At 35.3% G+C, this 15,417-nt stretch overlaps 3 protein-coding genes and 1 long non-coding RNA gene across 4 annotated transcripts; 1 reads left to right on the top strand and 3 right to left on the bottom strand.

Moving 5' to 3' along the window:
• Window positions 1-243: 243 nt before the first annotated feature.
• LOC110775287 (protein ASPARTIC PROTEASE IN GUARD CELL 1-like) lies at window positions 244-1,773 on the bottom strand. The gene has a single exon (XM_021979891.2). The coding sequence runs from the start codon at window positions 1,727-1,729 to the stop codon at window positions 320-322; it is 1,410 nt and encodes a 469-aa protein (XP_021835583.2). The 5' UTR covers window positions 1,730-1,773; the 3' UTR covers window positions 244-319.
• Window positions 1,774-3,790: 2,017 nt separating this feature from the next.
• LOC110775284 (GDT1-like protein 5) lies at window positions 3,791-9,791 on the top strand. The gene is made up of 13 exons (XM_021979887.2): window positions 3,791-4,030; window positions 4,128-4,196; window positions 5,107-5,166; window positions 5,246-5,293; window positions 5,520-5,608; window positions 5,770-5,806; window positions 5,881-5,922; window positions 6,550-6,618; window positions 6,709-6,753; window positions 6,893-6,954; window positions 8,849-8,921; window positions 9,000-9,091; window positions 9,426-9,791. Exons 1-12 carry the CDS (start codon window positions 4,010-4,012, stop codon window positions 9,066-9,068), a joined length of 684 nt encoding a protein of 227 aa, XP_021835579.1. The 5' UTR covers window positions 3,791-4,009; the 3' UTR covers window positions 9,069-9,091; window positions 9,426-9,791.
• A 416-nt stretch (window positions 9,792-10,207) lies between these two features.
• LOC110775285 (ATP-dependent Clp protease adapter protein CLPS1, chloroplastic) lies at window positions 10,208-15,107 on the bottom strand. The gene is made up of 3 exons (XM_021979888.2): window positions 14,949-15,107; window positions 13,278-13,425; window positions 10,208-10,671 (listed from the first exon to the last, which is right to left on the bottom strand). The coding sequence occupies exons 1-3, from the start codon at window positions 15,010-15,012 to the stop codon at window positions 10,410-10,412; spliced, it is 474 nt and encodes a 157-aa protein (XP_021835580.1). The 5' UTR covers window positions 15,013-15,107; the 3' UTR covers window positions 10,208-10,409.
• Window positions 12,242-13,271, bottom strand: LOC130470451 (uncharacterized). The gene is made up of 2 exons (XR_008930805.1): window positions 12,988-13,271; window positions 12,242-12,431 (listed from the first exon to the last, which is right to left on the bottom strand). It is a non-coding gene; the product is annotated as an uncharacterized lncRNA (long non-coding RNA).
• Window positions 15,108-15,417: the final 310 nt, after the last annotated feature.

Below are 15,417 nucleotides of genomic sequence, written 5' to 3'. Positions count from 1 at the left end.
TATGAGTCAACTACGGATAAAAAATAATATATACTACGTAAGAGATAAATTTCCATAGGAGTTGAAATAAATAAATAAATAATTTTACTAGGAGTTAACAACCATGTTCTATATAATGCAGCGTCAATATACTTTTACCCCACAAAAAAAAGTAATAAATGATGCATTTTCTGAGTAATTTAACTTTTGTTAATTAATTCTAGTAGCATCGAATTATTAGTTTATTTTCCATGTATACCAAGCTTGAAGTTGAAATAATAATAATAATAATAATAATAATAATAATAAAAATACATTTGCACCTAAATGTAATTAAAAACTAGCATTGATTAGGTTGAAAGGTAACTAAGGAATAAACAAGATTGAATCCTACACGTATCCCTTCCTGTTGCACATTCCCAATTATAGACATTGATGCAGTTGTTGGTGCAAATGCCAAGCAAAATGTCCCTTCTGTGTCGACCGGAATGACATAATTTTTTGCCGGCAAGCCCAAACTCTTACCACCAGCAAAGTGAAATTCAACTGCCGGAACCTCCACACTTTCTTGGCCTCTAAGGTCATAACATGTATCAAATATCGCTACCTCGTCTGCCATTGGTAGATGACTCGTTCCCTTTCGAAACTCATCTCTCAAAAGCTCATACACCCGTGACTCTAGTCGAGTCACTGCCGTCCCGGTGTCTATGATGACCCCACCACTACCATCCTTGTCTATTACAAACGATGTTGTAGGAATTGCTAATGATGTACCTCCTACACTTAGGCCCGTTAGCCCGAGATAGTAGAATGTTTCTGCTGTTGGGTTACTTAGTAACGGGGCAGTGATTAAGGTAGGGTCAGCAGGAAGTATTGATGTGTTTGTATCGAAGTTTAGAGAGGAGGTTGAGTTAGACTCCCGGTCTACAAGACAGTAGGAGAATGATGTCGCGTTTATTTGAGAAGGCAATGACAATGCTCCTCCACCAAGACCGAGTAACCCTCCTGCTCCAGTAAAGAACCCATCATTGTTGTGACCACAACCAATTGCGACATCATGAACGACGTCCCCACCGTCAAAAGTTATTGTCTCGGTAACAAAGTTTCCCGTCGTGTAAGACCCATCCCCGTAAGACACCTCATATATGCAACTACCTGTACGACACTCAGATTCGTCGAGGGTATTACATTTTGTGGAGTTGCATGGAAGAGACACAAATGAACTGGATTGGGTCGGCTCAAAGACAGGGTCGGGTTGAGTATAACATTGACTACAAGGTTGGCATTGTACCCAACTTAAGTCACTCCCTGTATCAATAATCACATATACTTCACGCGATGGGTTTCCGATCCCCACACGACTAAAGTACTCCCCGCTCCCTCTGCTTACACCCGAGATGATGGGGGCTCTTAGATTCTGTTCCACGGCAACACTAGCTCGGTTTTGGATTGACTCAACTCGACTACTATCTTCACTAAGCCGAGTCAAAACTATTGATTTATAGTTGTCATCTTTATTTTTATGCAATAACTTTAACGTATTACGTGAGTGTAGCTTTAAGTGAAGAGATGACTTATTGCTGCTTTCAAAATGTTGCACATTTGATAAATTTCGACCTAATTTTTTAAGACAACTTTTCACATTTAAGCTTTTAGTATTTGAGGTTAAAATAGAATTCCTACAAAAAGCTAATGGTAAAAACAAGATTGCAAAAAGATAAAAGTTGAAAAGAGGGTTTATTTTAGCCATTTGAGACAAGTTGGGATCAAATATCAAATAGGGAGAAATAAGTTAGAAGAGATTTAAAGGAGGTTATCCAATAATAACAAGTTATAATTAGGAAAAGGAGCTTTAGATGAGCACATAAAAAAGATGTTTAGGTAGTAAGCTGTTACAACAAATTAAGTTAGACGACCATGATTTTAGCCTTCCAACAACAACATTTGCCACATATGTAAGACAAACTACTTGTTATTTATTCATGGTGTTTTTGTGATACTTTCTTGTCAATGTTATGTTTGAATGTGAGGACTAGAGGTTGAGATGTATCATGATTTATTACATTGAATACAATATACTCCGTATCATTTATTCACTCTGTTAACCATAAGCATGAAGTATTAAGACAAAACAAACAAATATTGTGGCCCATTAGGAAATTTTCCCTTTCCTTTAATCAGCCCGTAAACTATTAAGACAAAACAAACAAAATATTGTGGCCCATTAGGAAGTTTCCCCTTCCCTTTAATCACCGGATGTAGCATGTAGTCATGTGATTGTGAGTATAGGAAGGATACCACGTTGTTTAGAGGAAGTACAAATACATATCAGATATGTATGGGAAAATACATATCAGAACAAAAGACAAAATAGGAAAAAGGACAAAAAATTAATTAAATGGTACTTTTCTAAACACAAATGGTACTTTTTTTTACAGAATGATACTTTTTTTAACATGAATGATACTTCCTTTTTTGTCTTTTAGCTATTTGTCTTTTAGTTGATATGTGTGTTTCCACACATATCAGATATGCGAAAAAACGAACCCCGTTTTTTAAGCTAATTGAAAATGTTTTCGTCCGTTCCACATTATTTGTTACCCTTCGTCCCACATTAATCATTACACTTTTATTTTTTATTCTTCTTACATTACATGTAACACTTTCAAATTAAGAAACATTCCACAATTATTATACTGTCTCCCCACACCTCATCTCATACAATTAAAAAAATATATCAATAACACTTATCACATCTACTTTTTCAATAAAATAACAATTAATAACCAAAAAACCATTTGTGACCTAAAACTTTGTGCAAATGTAAGTGTAACAAGTAATGTAGAACGGATAAAGTATTTATTATACAACTAATTCTTGTTTTTGAAAGGTACAATAAAATAAAAACTTGTTTTTTCTTCATTTTATTTTTTGAGGGTTCCTAATGACAAACAAATATTATTTTTTTAACATTATTATATCTAGCAAGGTGTAACTGTTTCGTTCCATGCATGAGACGACGATATATTATCAGCTTAGTATTACCTTACAATCTCAAAGGACAAACAAATGGTAATGTATAAGTTTTGTAGGTTTAAGTAGTCCAAAGTGGAAGTTTTGTCTAAGAAAATAAACTATGGCCGTTGTGTTAAGACTGTTTTTATTATATGTACTTAAAGATTAGACAAAATTAAATTGAAATAACATTTAACATTTTAATTCGTATATTTCTTTTAAGTCGAGTACGAGTTTATAAAGTTTTACTTCTATTTATTGGGTTACTCTACTAATTATTTCAATTAAGATAAGGTTAACTCTTTGTATGTATAGCAGGCAAAGGACAAATACGATCTCTCATCATATCAACCTCACCCGAATTTTCAACTCAAAGCTCTCGCATAAGGAAGCAAGTTAAACACACCACACATTTACTCTTTTGGTCATTACTCATTCTTACCAACTATAACGAGGACAATTTTGAATCTTATATATTTTGACGTTTCGTATAGATATAGTCACATGAGTATTTTTCGTTTTAAGTATCTCTATACACTGCTTCTCATATTAAGAAGTCATTCCTAACACTGAATTAACCTAAGGGGGCGTTTGATTCACACGAGGTAAAGGGAATGGAATCAACAAAGGGAAAGAAAGAGAATGGGTAAAGGGAATGGAATCAACAAAGGTATAAAGAAAATATTCCGAAAGTAGAAAGTAATAAAAAAGAGCAAATAAATCATTGACTTTAAACTAAAAATACAGGCCACAAAGGTGAGCTAAGCTTCATCAGCAAACCCTTATTTAAAAGCAAGATAATTTGGCGACCCTAAGTTTTGTGTAAACCCATACGCAAAAATCAACATTGAAATAATAATAGCTCTAAACAAGGAGGCTGTTGTCAACCCTGTCGCCTTCCTTTACTCTAACTAAATAAACTTCTCCGTCTTCCTCAACCCTGCAACACCAGCTGAACAATAAACCACTGAATTTTCCCATTTTTGTCCACCATTTTCCGTCTCACCAAACGGAGATGTCTCTTTCCGTTGTTCAGGTTATTTTTCCATTTTTACGTTCTTTTTATTTGTATACTTTTTTTTCTTAATTTCTATTTTTCCTGTTTTTTTTTTTAATTAAATTTGAAATTTTAGGGGTTTACCAAATCATTGGCCATGACTGTGCTTTCTGAGATCGGTGACAAGACCTTCATTGCTGCCGCGGTCTGTATTTTCTATTTTGTACTTATTAAATTAGAAATTTGATTTCGGAATGTGTTTAATGGGGTAATTTTTATTTGAGCTAATTATTGATTTGAGCAATATTATGTGATTAAGCTGTTAGGAAATGTGTTTTATTTATTTATTGATTTATTTAATTATTAAAATTGTTTATGTTAAACTATACTCTATATTGTTAGTATTAGTAAATTAAGGAATATAAGTGATCTATGATTGCTTGTTAGTGCTTAAAAGGAATAAGATTCTTTTGTGGAATCGAATGCATAGGACTTTATTGGTAAAGCCATAAAACTATGTTAGAATCATTGCTTAGTGGAGGGGATCAGGGGACTAGGGGTCGAATTAGAGGAATAAGTGATAGTGCAATGGCCTTTAGCCGTTTCAAGAGTTTATGGTAAACAAAACTCCTCAATATCAAGCGTAAACAATGGTAAAAAGGAAAAATAATTTCAAAGAAAATATCCTTGGTATCCTTTCTATGGTCAAATATAGGGAATAGTTGTATAGTTTGTGAACAATTTGTAATTGATATCGATTTAAACATGGATATGACCCATTTTATCAAATTTTCATCTGTACCGAACACGGTGGAAGCTTCATTAGAGTTCCTTGCTAGTTGTTGTAGTTGAATAAGGGATGATGGATATTGTTGGTGACCATGGAAGTGATTAAGGTAGTATGGACAAAGTCACAAACTTTAGTTCCTGATTTTGTAATGGAAATCTTGTGGATGAATAGAAATTCGTCATCAAGTGCCTTTCAAATTTCTGTATCCTTCTAAATGTAAAACCTGCTGTCCCCCATAGTTGATACCTTTTTTACGTGCTGCTCCATGTTTTGCTGAAAATTTTATTAAAGCTTCCTTTTGATTTTACTTCATGCTTGTTTCTAGATCTTAGCCATGCGCCATCCAAGAAGACTCGTTCTTTCTGGATGTCTCTCTGCTCTCATAGTAAGTGCAACCTACGGCCTTATATATAGTTCATTTTGTACACATTATTCTCTAGATGTCTGATAAAATTTTGTGTTAGGTGATGACCATTCTCTCCGCTGTTGTTGGATGGGCTGCTCCTAATTTGGTAAGGAGTTTTGGTTTAAAATTGACACCCTATGGTGCCTTGTAATTTAATTGTTTGTTTCTCATCTCAGAAAGAGTGGTAATGATATTTCTGCAAGCTGTATGCCTAATGCCTTTGGCTACATTGTTTCTCATTTTCTTAATTATGTATATACGATGTTATCATTCTTGTTTATGTCTTATATTCTAATTTCCCATCTGATGCTGTGTGCTTGCAAATTACTCAGATGTCTCGTAAGTTGACTCATCATGTTGCAACATTGTTGTTCTTTGGATTTGGATTATGGTCACTGTGGGACGGTTTTCATCAGGAAGGGTAATAATTCTCTTCTTGGTCTTTGTTTCATTTTGCCTTCTTTTGTGCCTTTCATGTTGACAAAATAATGTTGAGCAAATTTTGTCATCAAAACAATTAAGTTCAGAGAGATGAGGAAAATCTGATACATGCTAATATCTACTTTACTTTCGTTAATGCAGGGAGGCTGGAGAGTTGGCTGAAGTTGAAAAGCAGTTGGTTAGTTTCCAACTCGTTCACTTCTTGACCTAGTACTGATTTAGGATATAACTCAATTCTTATGATATGAATAGGATGCTGATTTCAAGGGCACTACAACAGCTAAAGAGCACAAGGTGAGATTATCCAAATTTGCATAATTAATCTTGCCAAGTGCTGTCGTTGTTTGTTGCTCTAAATGACCTTGTCTTCCGTTACTATGTTTTCAATGTACTTATTGCATGTATTTCCTGCATATGAATTGCTGAATGTTTTGAGTTGATCTGGACAAAGTTCGTGTGGCCATTAGGCACTGACCACCTTGCATTAGACAATTCCAGCTCCATCAAGCACAAAGATGCACGGGCCTTAAATATCTCTTTGTTTAGAGTAATTAATCAAAATGAAAGAAATTTTTGTTTAGACGATTTGTGGTTGGCCAAAGCTTGGTCTATAACCCTAAAATGAAATTCTTGTTGATCTATCGTAGCTTGATGGATCTATAGTGCGAAAGGAAGTTGAATTCCACATAACTTTTACTCGCTCTGTTTCTTTACTCTTCATCCTATTCTATGTCTTTACTTGATTTTCTTCCCTCATTAAATTATGCTTCCTCCCTCTTATTTTTTTTATCGATAACCAGTTACAAAGGGTTACCCGTTTATCCTGTCAAAAAGCAGTGGGCCTGGACTCCAAAGTATATATTTTAAATGAATTCCTTTCTATCTGGATGCTTTTGAACTAGAGATACTTTTCTGTTATAGGATGATGATGACAAGAAGAAGAAGATGAGGCCGTTTCTTACACAATTTTTCTCACCAATCCTTTTGAAGGTAGCAGACCATAATACTGCATTTTAGTTTTTATTCCATTCCTGTTGACACTATTTGGGTTTCCTCAGCTTGGTTATTGTGGTTTTGTAGGCATTCTCCATTACATTTTTTGGTGAATGGGGTGATAAAAGCCAGGTTAGGTTCACAGGATCTTCATTAATGTGTTTTATGATAGTTTTTTCTAGTCTGTATATGCTCCGTATCTATATGCCATCCTTCGAGTTTTTGATGATGTGCTTTATTTCACTTCACACTTAGCATTATATTGTTTCAGCTTGCTACCATTGGTCTAGCTGCAAATGAGAACCCATTTGGTGTTGTTCTCGGTGGAATTCTGTAAGTACCATTGCCTATGACCTTTCTCCTGTACTCTGCAAATTATTGTTTTGGCCATTGGCCTAATAATTTCATGTAATGATTGTCGCTAAACATCTGATGAGGCGGTCAGGCTGTATCCATACTGGGTAGTGGTGGTTGGTGCATCATAAGCCATAGTTTTTATTATTTATTTATTTGGTGGTAAACCCAGAATATTAACCCTTTTCAATGCACTGACAGCCCCCTTGGGCATTACTGACTGAGGATGTGGTTGGCTGCCACCTTCAGGCCTATCAACCCAGCCATCCCTTCCTCTGTAGTGCGGATACTATTATTATTATTATATAATCATTAGATCTATATTTAATTATCCTCTAACCATTAATTTGGTTACTAGGCTTTATATCAAATCGCTAAAGGCCTATACATCTGTATTATCTTTATATAATTCCCCATCCCCTGTTTTAGCTATACTGATAAAGAAAGATTAGTAGAGAGTCATGATGATTAATATAGCACACACACGTCTGTTTATTTTCTTTATATATTCAGGAAATATCAACTTATCATGGAAATTCAAGGTTCTAAATTTGCAATTTTTTTACAATAGATGATGCAGCAATTTCCCAAAATTATTGTTGTAAATATGAGTTCTTCATTACAAATTGGATCATATACCACCGCAGTTTAATGTTAAACATTCACCTGTTTTTAATAGCAGTTCAGAACACTTGATGTCTTAAACTTAAATGTTGGTGCATCTGATTCTTTTAGCGCATCTGTCTTTGCCGAGGGAACTAAAAAAAGGCCATTGTCAGGGGAAAATGTTTTAAACTGGATTGAGTATTAAAGAAAGAATTCCAAGAATAAAACTATGGTTGAGCGGTTGTAAGGGAGTGATAGAGGAGAAAGTAAAGAGAGATGAGCAAGGGGAAGGGGAAGGGGAAGGGGAAGGGGAAGGGGAAGGGACAGGGGCAGGAGCAGGAATTACCTATTGATTGGGATTTTTTCAGTGGTTTTGCTGTCAAAGAGAGTGATAGATTGGGATTTTTCCAGTGGTCTTGCTGTCAAAGAGGGGAAGACAGGCCAAGCTCATCCCTATTAGTCATTTAGTTGGCCTCTGGCTTTCATGTAATGTTTTATTTTGATATAATGTAGGACATATTCGTACCAGGTCTGTGTATTCTTCTGGTTCATTGCTCAACTCTAGTTCTCTACTGGCTTACTGAGGGTTTTGTAAGATAAGCAGTACTTCTGAAAGTGCTGTTACACTTTGGGCTTTTACTGTTTTCTTTTTGCCCCCCACTTTAAGAATAAGAACAATTTTTAAAAATATGAGTAGGGAATCTCTCCTGTTCCCTATAATTAGTAACAAGCCTAACTGTTGTATTGTGGCAAAGTTTACTGTATGCGTCTTCCTTCCCATATTGACCGTTCTGGAGGTCAATTAGTCATTTGGTCATTGTTTCTATGGAAGGATCTTGAACAATATATGCATGATTTTTTTACTTTATAGTTGGAAGGGCATATACATTTTAAGCGTAAGTTACTAAGTTACATGATGGAGAGTGCAACAACAACAACCAAGCCTTAGTCCCAAAAGGATTGGGGTGGGCTTACATGAACCATCATAAGGAGCTGTCTACAGAGCGTAAAGTAAGAGAAATAAAAGGTTATGTTAAAGAGAGTAAACACGAGGCAGAAAAGAGGTAACATGAAAACAAGATACGCTGGTTTAAGGAAGAGAAAAAAAAACATTTTGAAAAAAACATAGGAAAAACGAGAGATGTTTGCAAAGAAATAGAAAAATGGGCAAGAGTAAAATTGACGGAGTGTAAAGAGTAAAATTGTTTCCATATTACTCGTGAATCAGAATCTAGTTCGACTGATATCACTTCTCTATTGTTTGTAGAGGACAAACATTGTGCACCACAGCTGCTGTCATGGGTGGAAAGAGCTTGGCATCTCAAATATCCGAGAAAGTGGTATGGCATTAAAAGCTTGTGCCTTCTCCCAATATTATGCTATACCACTATTTTGAAATCATTGTTTTCTCCTTGCAGGTTGCCCTTTTTGGTGGTGTTCTTTTCATTATTTTCGGGATCCAATCCTTCCTTTCACAAGTCGACTAATCCCCTTGTAAAAATTTCAAGAGGTTCGTAGAAATTGTCTTTACATTTTCCTGACATTATGAAAAGGGCCAAGAACTTACGTTCAACTGCCTAAATAGGAGAGGATTCTTTACCGATTTTATGCTCCAAAAGCATGGCATACAGAACTTGTGAATGCCTAACAATGCGATTGGTGTTGCTAAATTATGAGCTTCCTTGTCTAAATGTATATTCAATTATTCATCATATTTATGTTTCAAAAGTAACTTGCCTGCAGGGAAAATCGACCCATTAAAAAGATTTTGAACTTGTTTTTCTGCATTTTCTTCTGGACGAAGAATGAAAATCTTACCGTGCCTGTTCATTTTCTTGATGCAGTGATTGATGGTTGACCAAAGCTTCAAGACATCCAACAATAATATTTCTGCTATGTTCAGGGAAATTCTGAACTGACATTAGAAGCTACTTGCTGCTTTGCAGCTATAATTGTGGAATCATTGTAACACATTTTTGCTGGATCTTCTTGCTTCGTACAGAACCATTTAATAGGTTTACACAATTTTTATGTGATAGAGTAAGCATTAATGTCAATCTTGTATTATGTTTTTTTTTGTTTCTAATGGATCACTTTGTGAATCATCAACACCCTAGCGAAAATGTTTAGGGAGCAAATGCTGCTTGATTTGGCATCGAACATCTTCATCTACTCAAAATTATATTATAGCTGCCTCTTTGAGTTACAAAGTATGTTGCTTATGATTTGCATAAAACTAATGAAACCCTTAGAAATAACATTTTGACATTTTGTATTACGCATAGGTCTGTCAATGCGTTTTTACCCTCTGTTTCTCTAGGGCATATGGCTTGGAGTTGACTAGCTACAGTACATCAAAGTACACTCTCAGTCTCAGGCTGATTGTGATTAAGCAGTACATCAAAGTACACTCTCAGTAATCCCACTGCAGAGTTGCTGCGGGAGGAACCAATGCAGAGCACCTAACTCAGAATAATTACAGTATCTCAATAGGTCCTCATATGGCATGTGTCTCTTTAGACATTTTCTCAATACACTCCGTAGACAGCCAATGATATGTATAACGGAACACTGGTACAAATCACTAACCTGAGGAAGATCACATTAAAGCATTGAATTTGAAGCATTTGTAAAAGTATCATTATGTATTATGATTACCTCGTCTAAATTTGAGCACAACAAAAACCAAGGTTCACATGGGTAAATGGCTACCATATATATACACATGTAGATGTAATTTTATGAACATTAAACAACTATGTTGGCCTTCCCACAACCACAAGGCCTCTCTCACTTCTCTCTGTTTCTGTTTCTCTTACTTTCGGAATTCAGCATCCACTACCTGCAGGTTCAATAGAGCTCAGCAGCCCATTGCCTCTCAACTGCATACAATGGTCTTCAGCATCAGCCTGAGCACATATTATCACCACTGACAAGCCATTGATGTGTGCCTCTTGCATTATGTTTACTGCGATGTCCACTGTCATTCCGGGTATAACTTTCATTAGAACTTGCACAACATATTCCCTTTTGTTAAAGTTGTCATTGTGCAGCATTACACGATATGGAGGAGCTATTTTCCTTGTTTTCCTAAAACCAAACAGAACTCATTAACAATTTGTTGTCAGCAGCAACAAATTTTCAACTACACTAAGTTTACTCAGCACGGGCAACAACTTCATGAGGAGTCAGAGTCCACATATTCTACCAACAACATTCAGCACATTAACATCTTAATTTTAGAGTCAGAGTCCTGAAAGGATATTAGAGTTACACTCATGACTCATGATTGTTCACATCAATCTTTGCTCCATAATTCTTTCGTAACTGCCGCCGGTTAATTTTCAACAATGCTCCAAGGTATACAGTCTGCAACATGATATAGCCCTTCAAGAGGAACATGATCATGCGGTTGGGAAAGATCTTCAAGCAACATATAATGCTTGATGATAACTACTACCAAAAACTAAAAGCAGGGATATGAAATCACAAGGAAACAAAATATATTGACAGGCACAACCTGCTACATCTAAAATCTAAAATCTAAAAAGACACCTTACAGAATAATTTCATAAATTTGTACATCAACTCACAAGCTACTGAAGTTCTGAAACTTTCATGATAGAACACTCCAAATGGTTAGATTAAATGGAGGTCCGCTTACCTAAAACGTGCGGAAACTATGTCCGACCAACAACTCTTCCATTAATAATCCCTTCTTATCAGGGAAATCGGTGGACTTCAAATGAACCCTAACGTTTAACCACACAATCTTCCTATCTGCTAATACTCTTCTCCCCTCCAACCCTGTAGCAAGTCCTATCTTTCCATAAGCTTGCAATGAGGTCATCTTCGGATTTCCTCAATTCTTTTCATCTTACAAGCAGGTGAACATAGACAAAATTTGGGTCAAATTATAAAAATTCAGAACACCACTTTCAAAGTTCCAAATGATTTAAGTACATCCAACCAACAACCTTGAAGAAGGAAATGTAACCATAATTACATATAGACAGATTTTCACAATCTCTCTCTTAAAAGGTCAGATCTGCACAAGATAAATTTGAAGGACACGTAATGTTATTTTCTTAGAGTGATCCCACTCCCTATTCCTTAGAGTGATGTAATTTTCACATGGTCCAAGATAAATTTGAAGGATACGTAAAACCTTCATTCCTTTCCATTCTTCTAATAGGTTGTTCTCCACTACGATTCTATCAATCTATGATTAACCTGGAAGAAAGACAAATGTAGAAATCAGCAAGCCCTATTTACATGTATCATCTCACATTTAGCTCATGAAGAGCCAACCATATAGAAGACAAGCTTCAGTCATTCCCATAAAACATAGTACCTCAGTCCCAATTTGAATGTCCTCTTCTCTATCCAGTACGTTCCATTTAATTGTCTGAATATGTTACGCAATGTGACTTCAATCAAATATCCTCCACCATTCTAACATTTAGCTCATGAAAGCCAATCATATAAAAGACAAGCTTCAGTCATTCCCATAAAACATAGTACCTCAGTCCCAATTCGAATGTGCTCTTCTCTATTCAGTACATTCCATTTAATTGTTTGAATATGTTACGCAATGTGACTTCAATCAAATATCCTGCACCATTCCATTTATACTAATACACTATTATACTCAACCGAATAGCACACAGATTCACTTCTTATTTCTTAAGATGTGTAAAAATTTTACGAGGTTCTTAACTTACAACAGTAATCAGGAAAACACTGATCCAAGTGGGTTTATAATGTATGCCAATTCATATGGGGCCTTTATTTTTGCAATTTCCTTGCAGCCAAACCACACAATCCGACTTCTCTAGGTTTGCATATTTCTGTCACGTCAAAAAAAACACATTAATGATAAGCTTTCAAATACTCCATACAAGCTAGCCTCACACACAGAATCCAATTATTTTTCCCCGGCCAAAAAGAGCACAGAATTTTACTTTTTTAATTATTTATTGAATCTGTGAGCAAATTGTTTTCACTGCTTGATAAAAAAAAATTGATATGCTCCTCCACACCAACTTAAGGTATCATGCCCAAAATTTTCGAACATCCAACCCTCCTTTAGAACATATGTGTCAATGAATCTCCTAAAAAACAGACAGTAAATGTACTTCTCTTGTTAGCGACCAAAACCTTCCAAATTACTGTGCTTCACCCCATAAAAATAGGGGTTCTATTATGCAGCCGGGTTCACCTAGAGATAGATGCTCCCAGAGGTATATTTCTACTCATTTGATGATATTTGCTCATTTGTAGATTTTGAAATGAGTAAACATTATCAAACAAAAAAAAACCTTGGGGCCGGGGGCTTGTAAGAATTTAACTATAAAACAAGTTTGTCACTATATCACTAAGGTCGAGATATTGCAGCCCAGATACCTATAATTACAGGGGAAGATATGCTTCAAACATGCCCATGGGTGAATTTGAGGCACCAACAAACATCTGATGGAGAAGAAAGTATCCTCTCACAAATCTCTATGAGGATATATTCCTTGTATCCATCCACTCCTGCTTAGTTTTAAGATGGACAAATGGATAAAGATAGCACAAAAAATGTACCATCTATCATGTTGGTATCCTCAACCAAGTGAAATACTGTAAAATATCACCAGCTTAAGATGTGAGAACTATTAAAGATAAAAGGAAGGCATTATCAGTATCAGCACCTTAGATCAAACTCAGATTCACGTCCAGGGGTGGTTTTCTCAATTACAGGTCTGTCTATTACTCCTCCCTTAGATGATCCAGTAGCTGACACAGTCATAAGGAAGCCACGGTGGTTGCAAAATCCTTTACAAAAATAATGTTTATCCCCTGGCATAAATCCAGAAATATTATTCCAGCAATTACAAAACACATTCTTTTAATAAACCACAGTTAACTGCTCCAATAAATGATGCCAACCAAATAAAAGGAGGGGGAATGGGTATCCGAAGTTTGCATCAATAATACTAAGCCAAAAACAGAAAAAAAGGATAATAATCTTCATCATCCAAATCAATGAACAAAGAGAATAGAGCATATATTCACATATACAAGCCTTCCTGTAAACCAATTATCTAGCAATAAAGAAACGTCTGATCACCAATCTGCATGAGCTCTCTAGAAGAGAAAGTAGAAAGAAAATTAAAATGTGAAAATCTTCAATTTGTTTCAAGTCACAAGGAAAAACAAACTCATACATGAATGATGCATCTTTGTTGTTAAACAGATAAGTTTTTCGAGTAGTCTGGTCAAGGGAAGGTGGCTTGGCCTCAGCCTCTTTTCCTGTCCTTAAAACCATATTTTTATATAATAATACCAGGGTGCGGCATTGAGGTAAAGGCACCTGAAGTTGGAAACAACATCAAATGGTGTTATGCCACACTTCATGGTCATCAAAGCATGTATTGACAAAATGGAAATTTGCCATCTGCATTGTGATTGAGAATGTTGGAACACTATTTACTACTTTATCATATTTTTCGAGTGAAGAAAAGAGGTTCTAAACCTTTACAATGACAAATACGAGTGTATAAAACCATTATAGCGATCTATAACAGAAGTCGAATATAAGGTTTAATTACATATTTACATGTTATGGAGAAACTTAGAAATGAATAAAAAGTTGTAAAACCATTATAGACAGGTTTAAATGTGAACAAACACCCTTGATTCAATTCCATGTTTATGATACTCATTAAATATTATGGAATTCATCACTCTAAAAACCCTTTTATAAGAATTGCGTTTCAGATGAATAAAGATCAAGTTCCAACCACATATGCATGACTTTGAAACTCACAGTCGAACAAACGACTTATATTGCTGAGAGCTAGGTAATTCTCCAAAAAATTTGACACGCAAAAATGCCAGGAAACTATTAAAATAAACAAACAAAAAATTCCCAAAAGGAATTGCAGCTCCAACATAGTACTAACAACAGCACGAAAAGGAACCACAAAAGTTACTCAATTGCACAAAGTGTTCTTTGAATGAATGACGCTGCAGAAAGTTCAAATCAGTTATAATATTAAGTATTAACATAAAAATAAATTTCTAAAACAGAACTCTTATAAGTTTAGTAATTTGCGACAAAATCACAAGCTGATGATCGGCATATATAATTTCCCATCAAATCTTTAAATAAAAAGCAAGTCTTAATATGTGAAACATAGTATCAAACACATAATTAATTACTGCACAGAAAGCATAAAACCCAGAAATTCAAAACTCATCAAAAATACAAAGGTCAAACAAGCAATTCTAGACTACACATTAATAATACAAAGTTTATATGTCTAAAATTGTCAGCAAAAATCCAATAATTGGAAGCTTAAAAAAGAAAAGAGAAAAACCTGATATAGGGTTAAGAACATGGTTGGGTGAGAGAGCTAATCTGCCAATGATAGCAGTCTCCATAGCCGTACGCTGTTTGTGTGATTCTCACCTCAATTTTTCTCTCTCCTCAAACAAACTGAGAATTCTGTTTTTCTCTTCAGAAATGAAATGAGAATTTTTATGTGATTTTATTTTTTTTGGTGCGAAGAATTTTTATGTGATGGGCATGCTTTGCGCGTGTATGAGGCTGAGAGTTCTCACAACATTTTTTGGTTATCATTCTGTAATCGGATTTTTCATGAAATGACCTCGAGTTTTGTGTTAATGCACCAAATACTTCTAATGTTTCCCGAATGCACCAAATACCCCTGACGTGTGCAATAATATCACAAAGTGCCCTTTTGGCTGACGGCCGTGAACTCTTCGTTAGTCAGTTAATTAGTTAAAATATATTGCACCAAATAACCATGAGGTTTGATATAATGC

Source organism: Spinacia oleracea, chromosome 3 (genome assembly GCF_020520425.1).
Source record: "Spinacia oleracea cultivar Varoflay chromosome 3, BTI_SOV_V1, whole genome shotgun sequence".
NCBI classification, from domain to species: Eukaryota; Viridiplantae; Streptophyta; class Magnoliopsida; order Caryophyllales; family Amaranthaceae; genus Spinacia; species Spinacia oleracea.
This window is presented reverse-complemented; position numbering and strand designations above follow the sequence as displayed.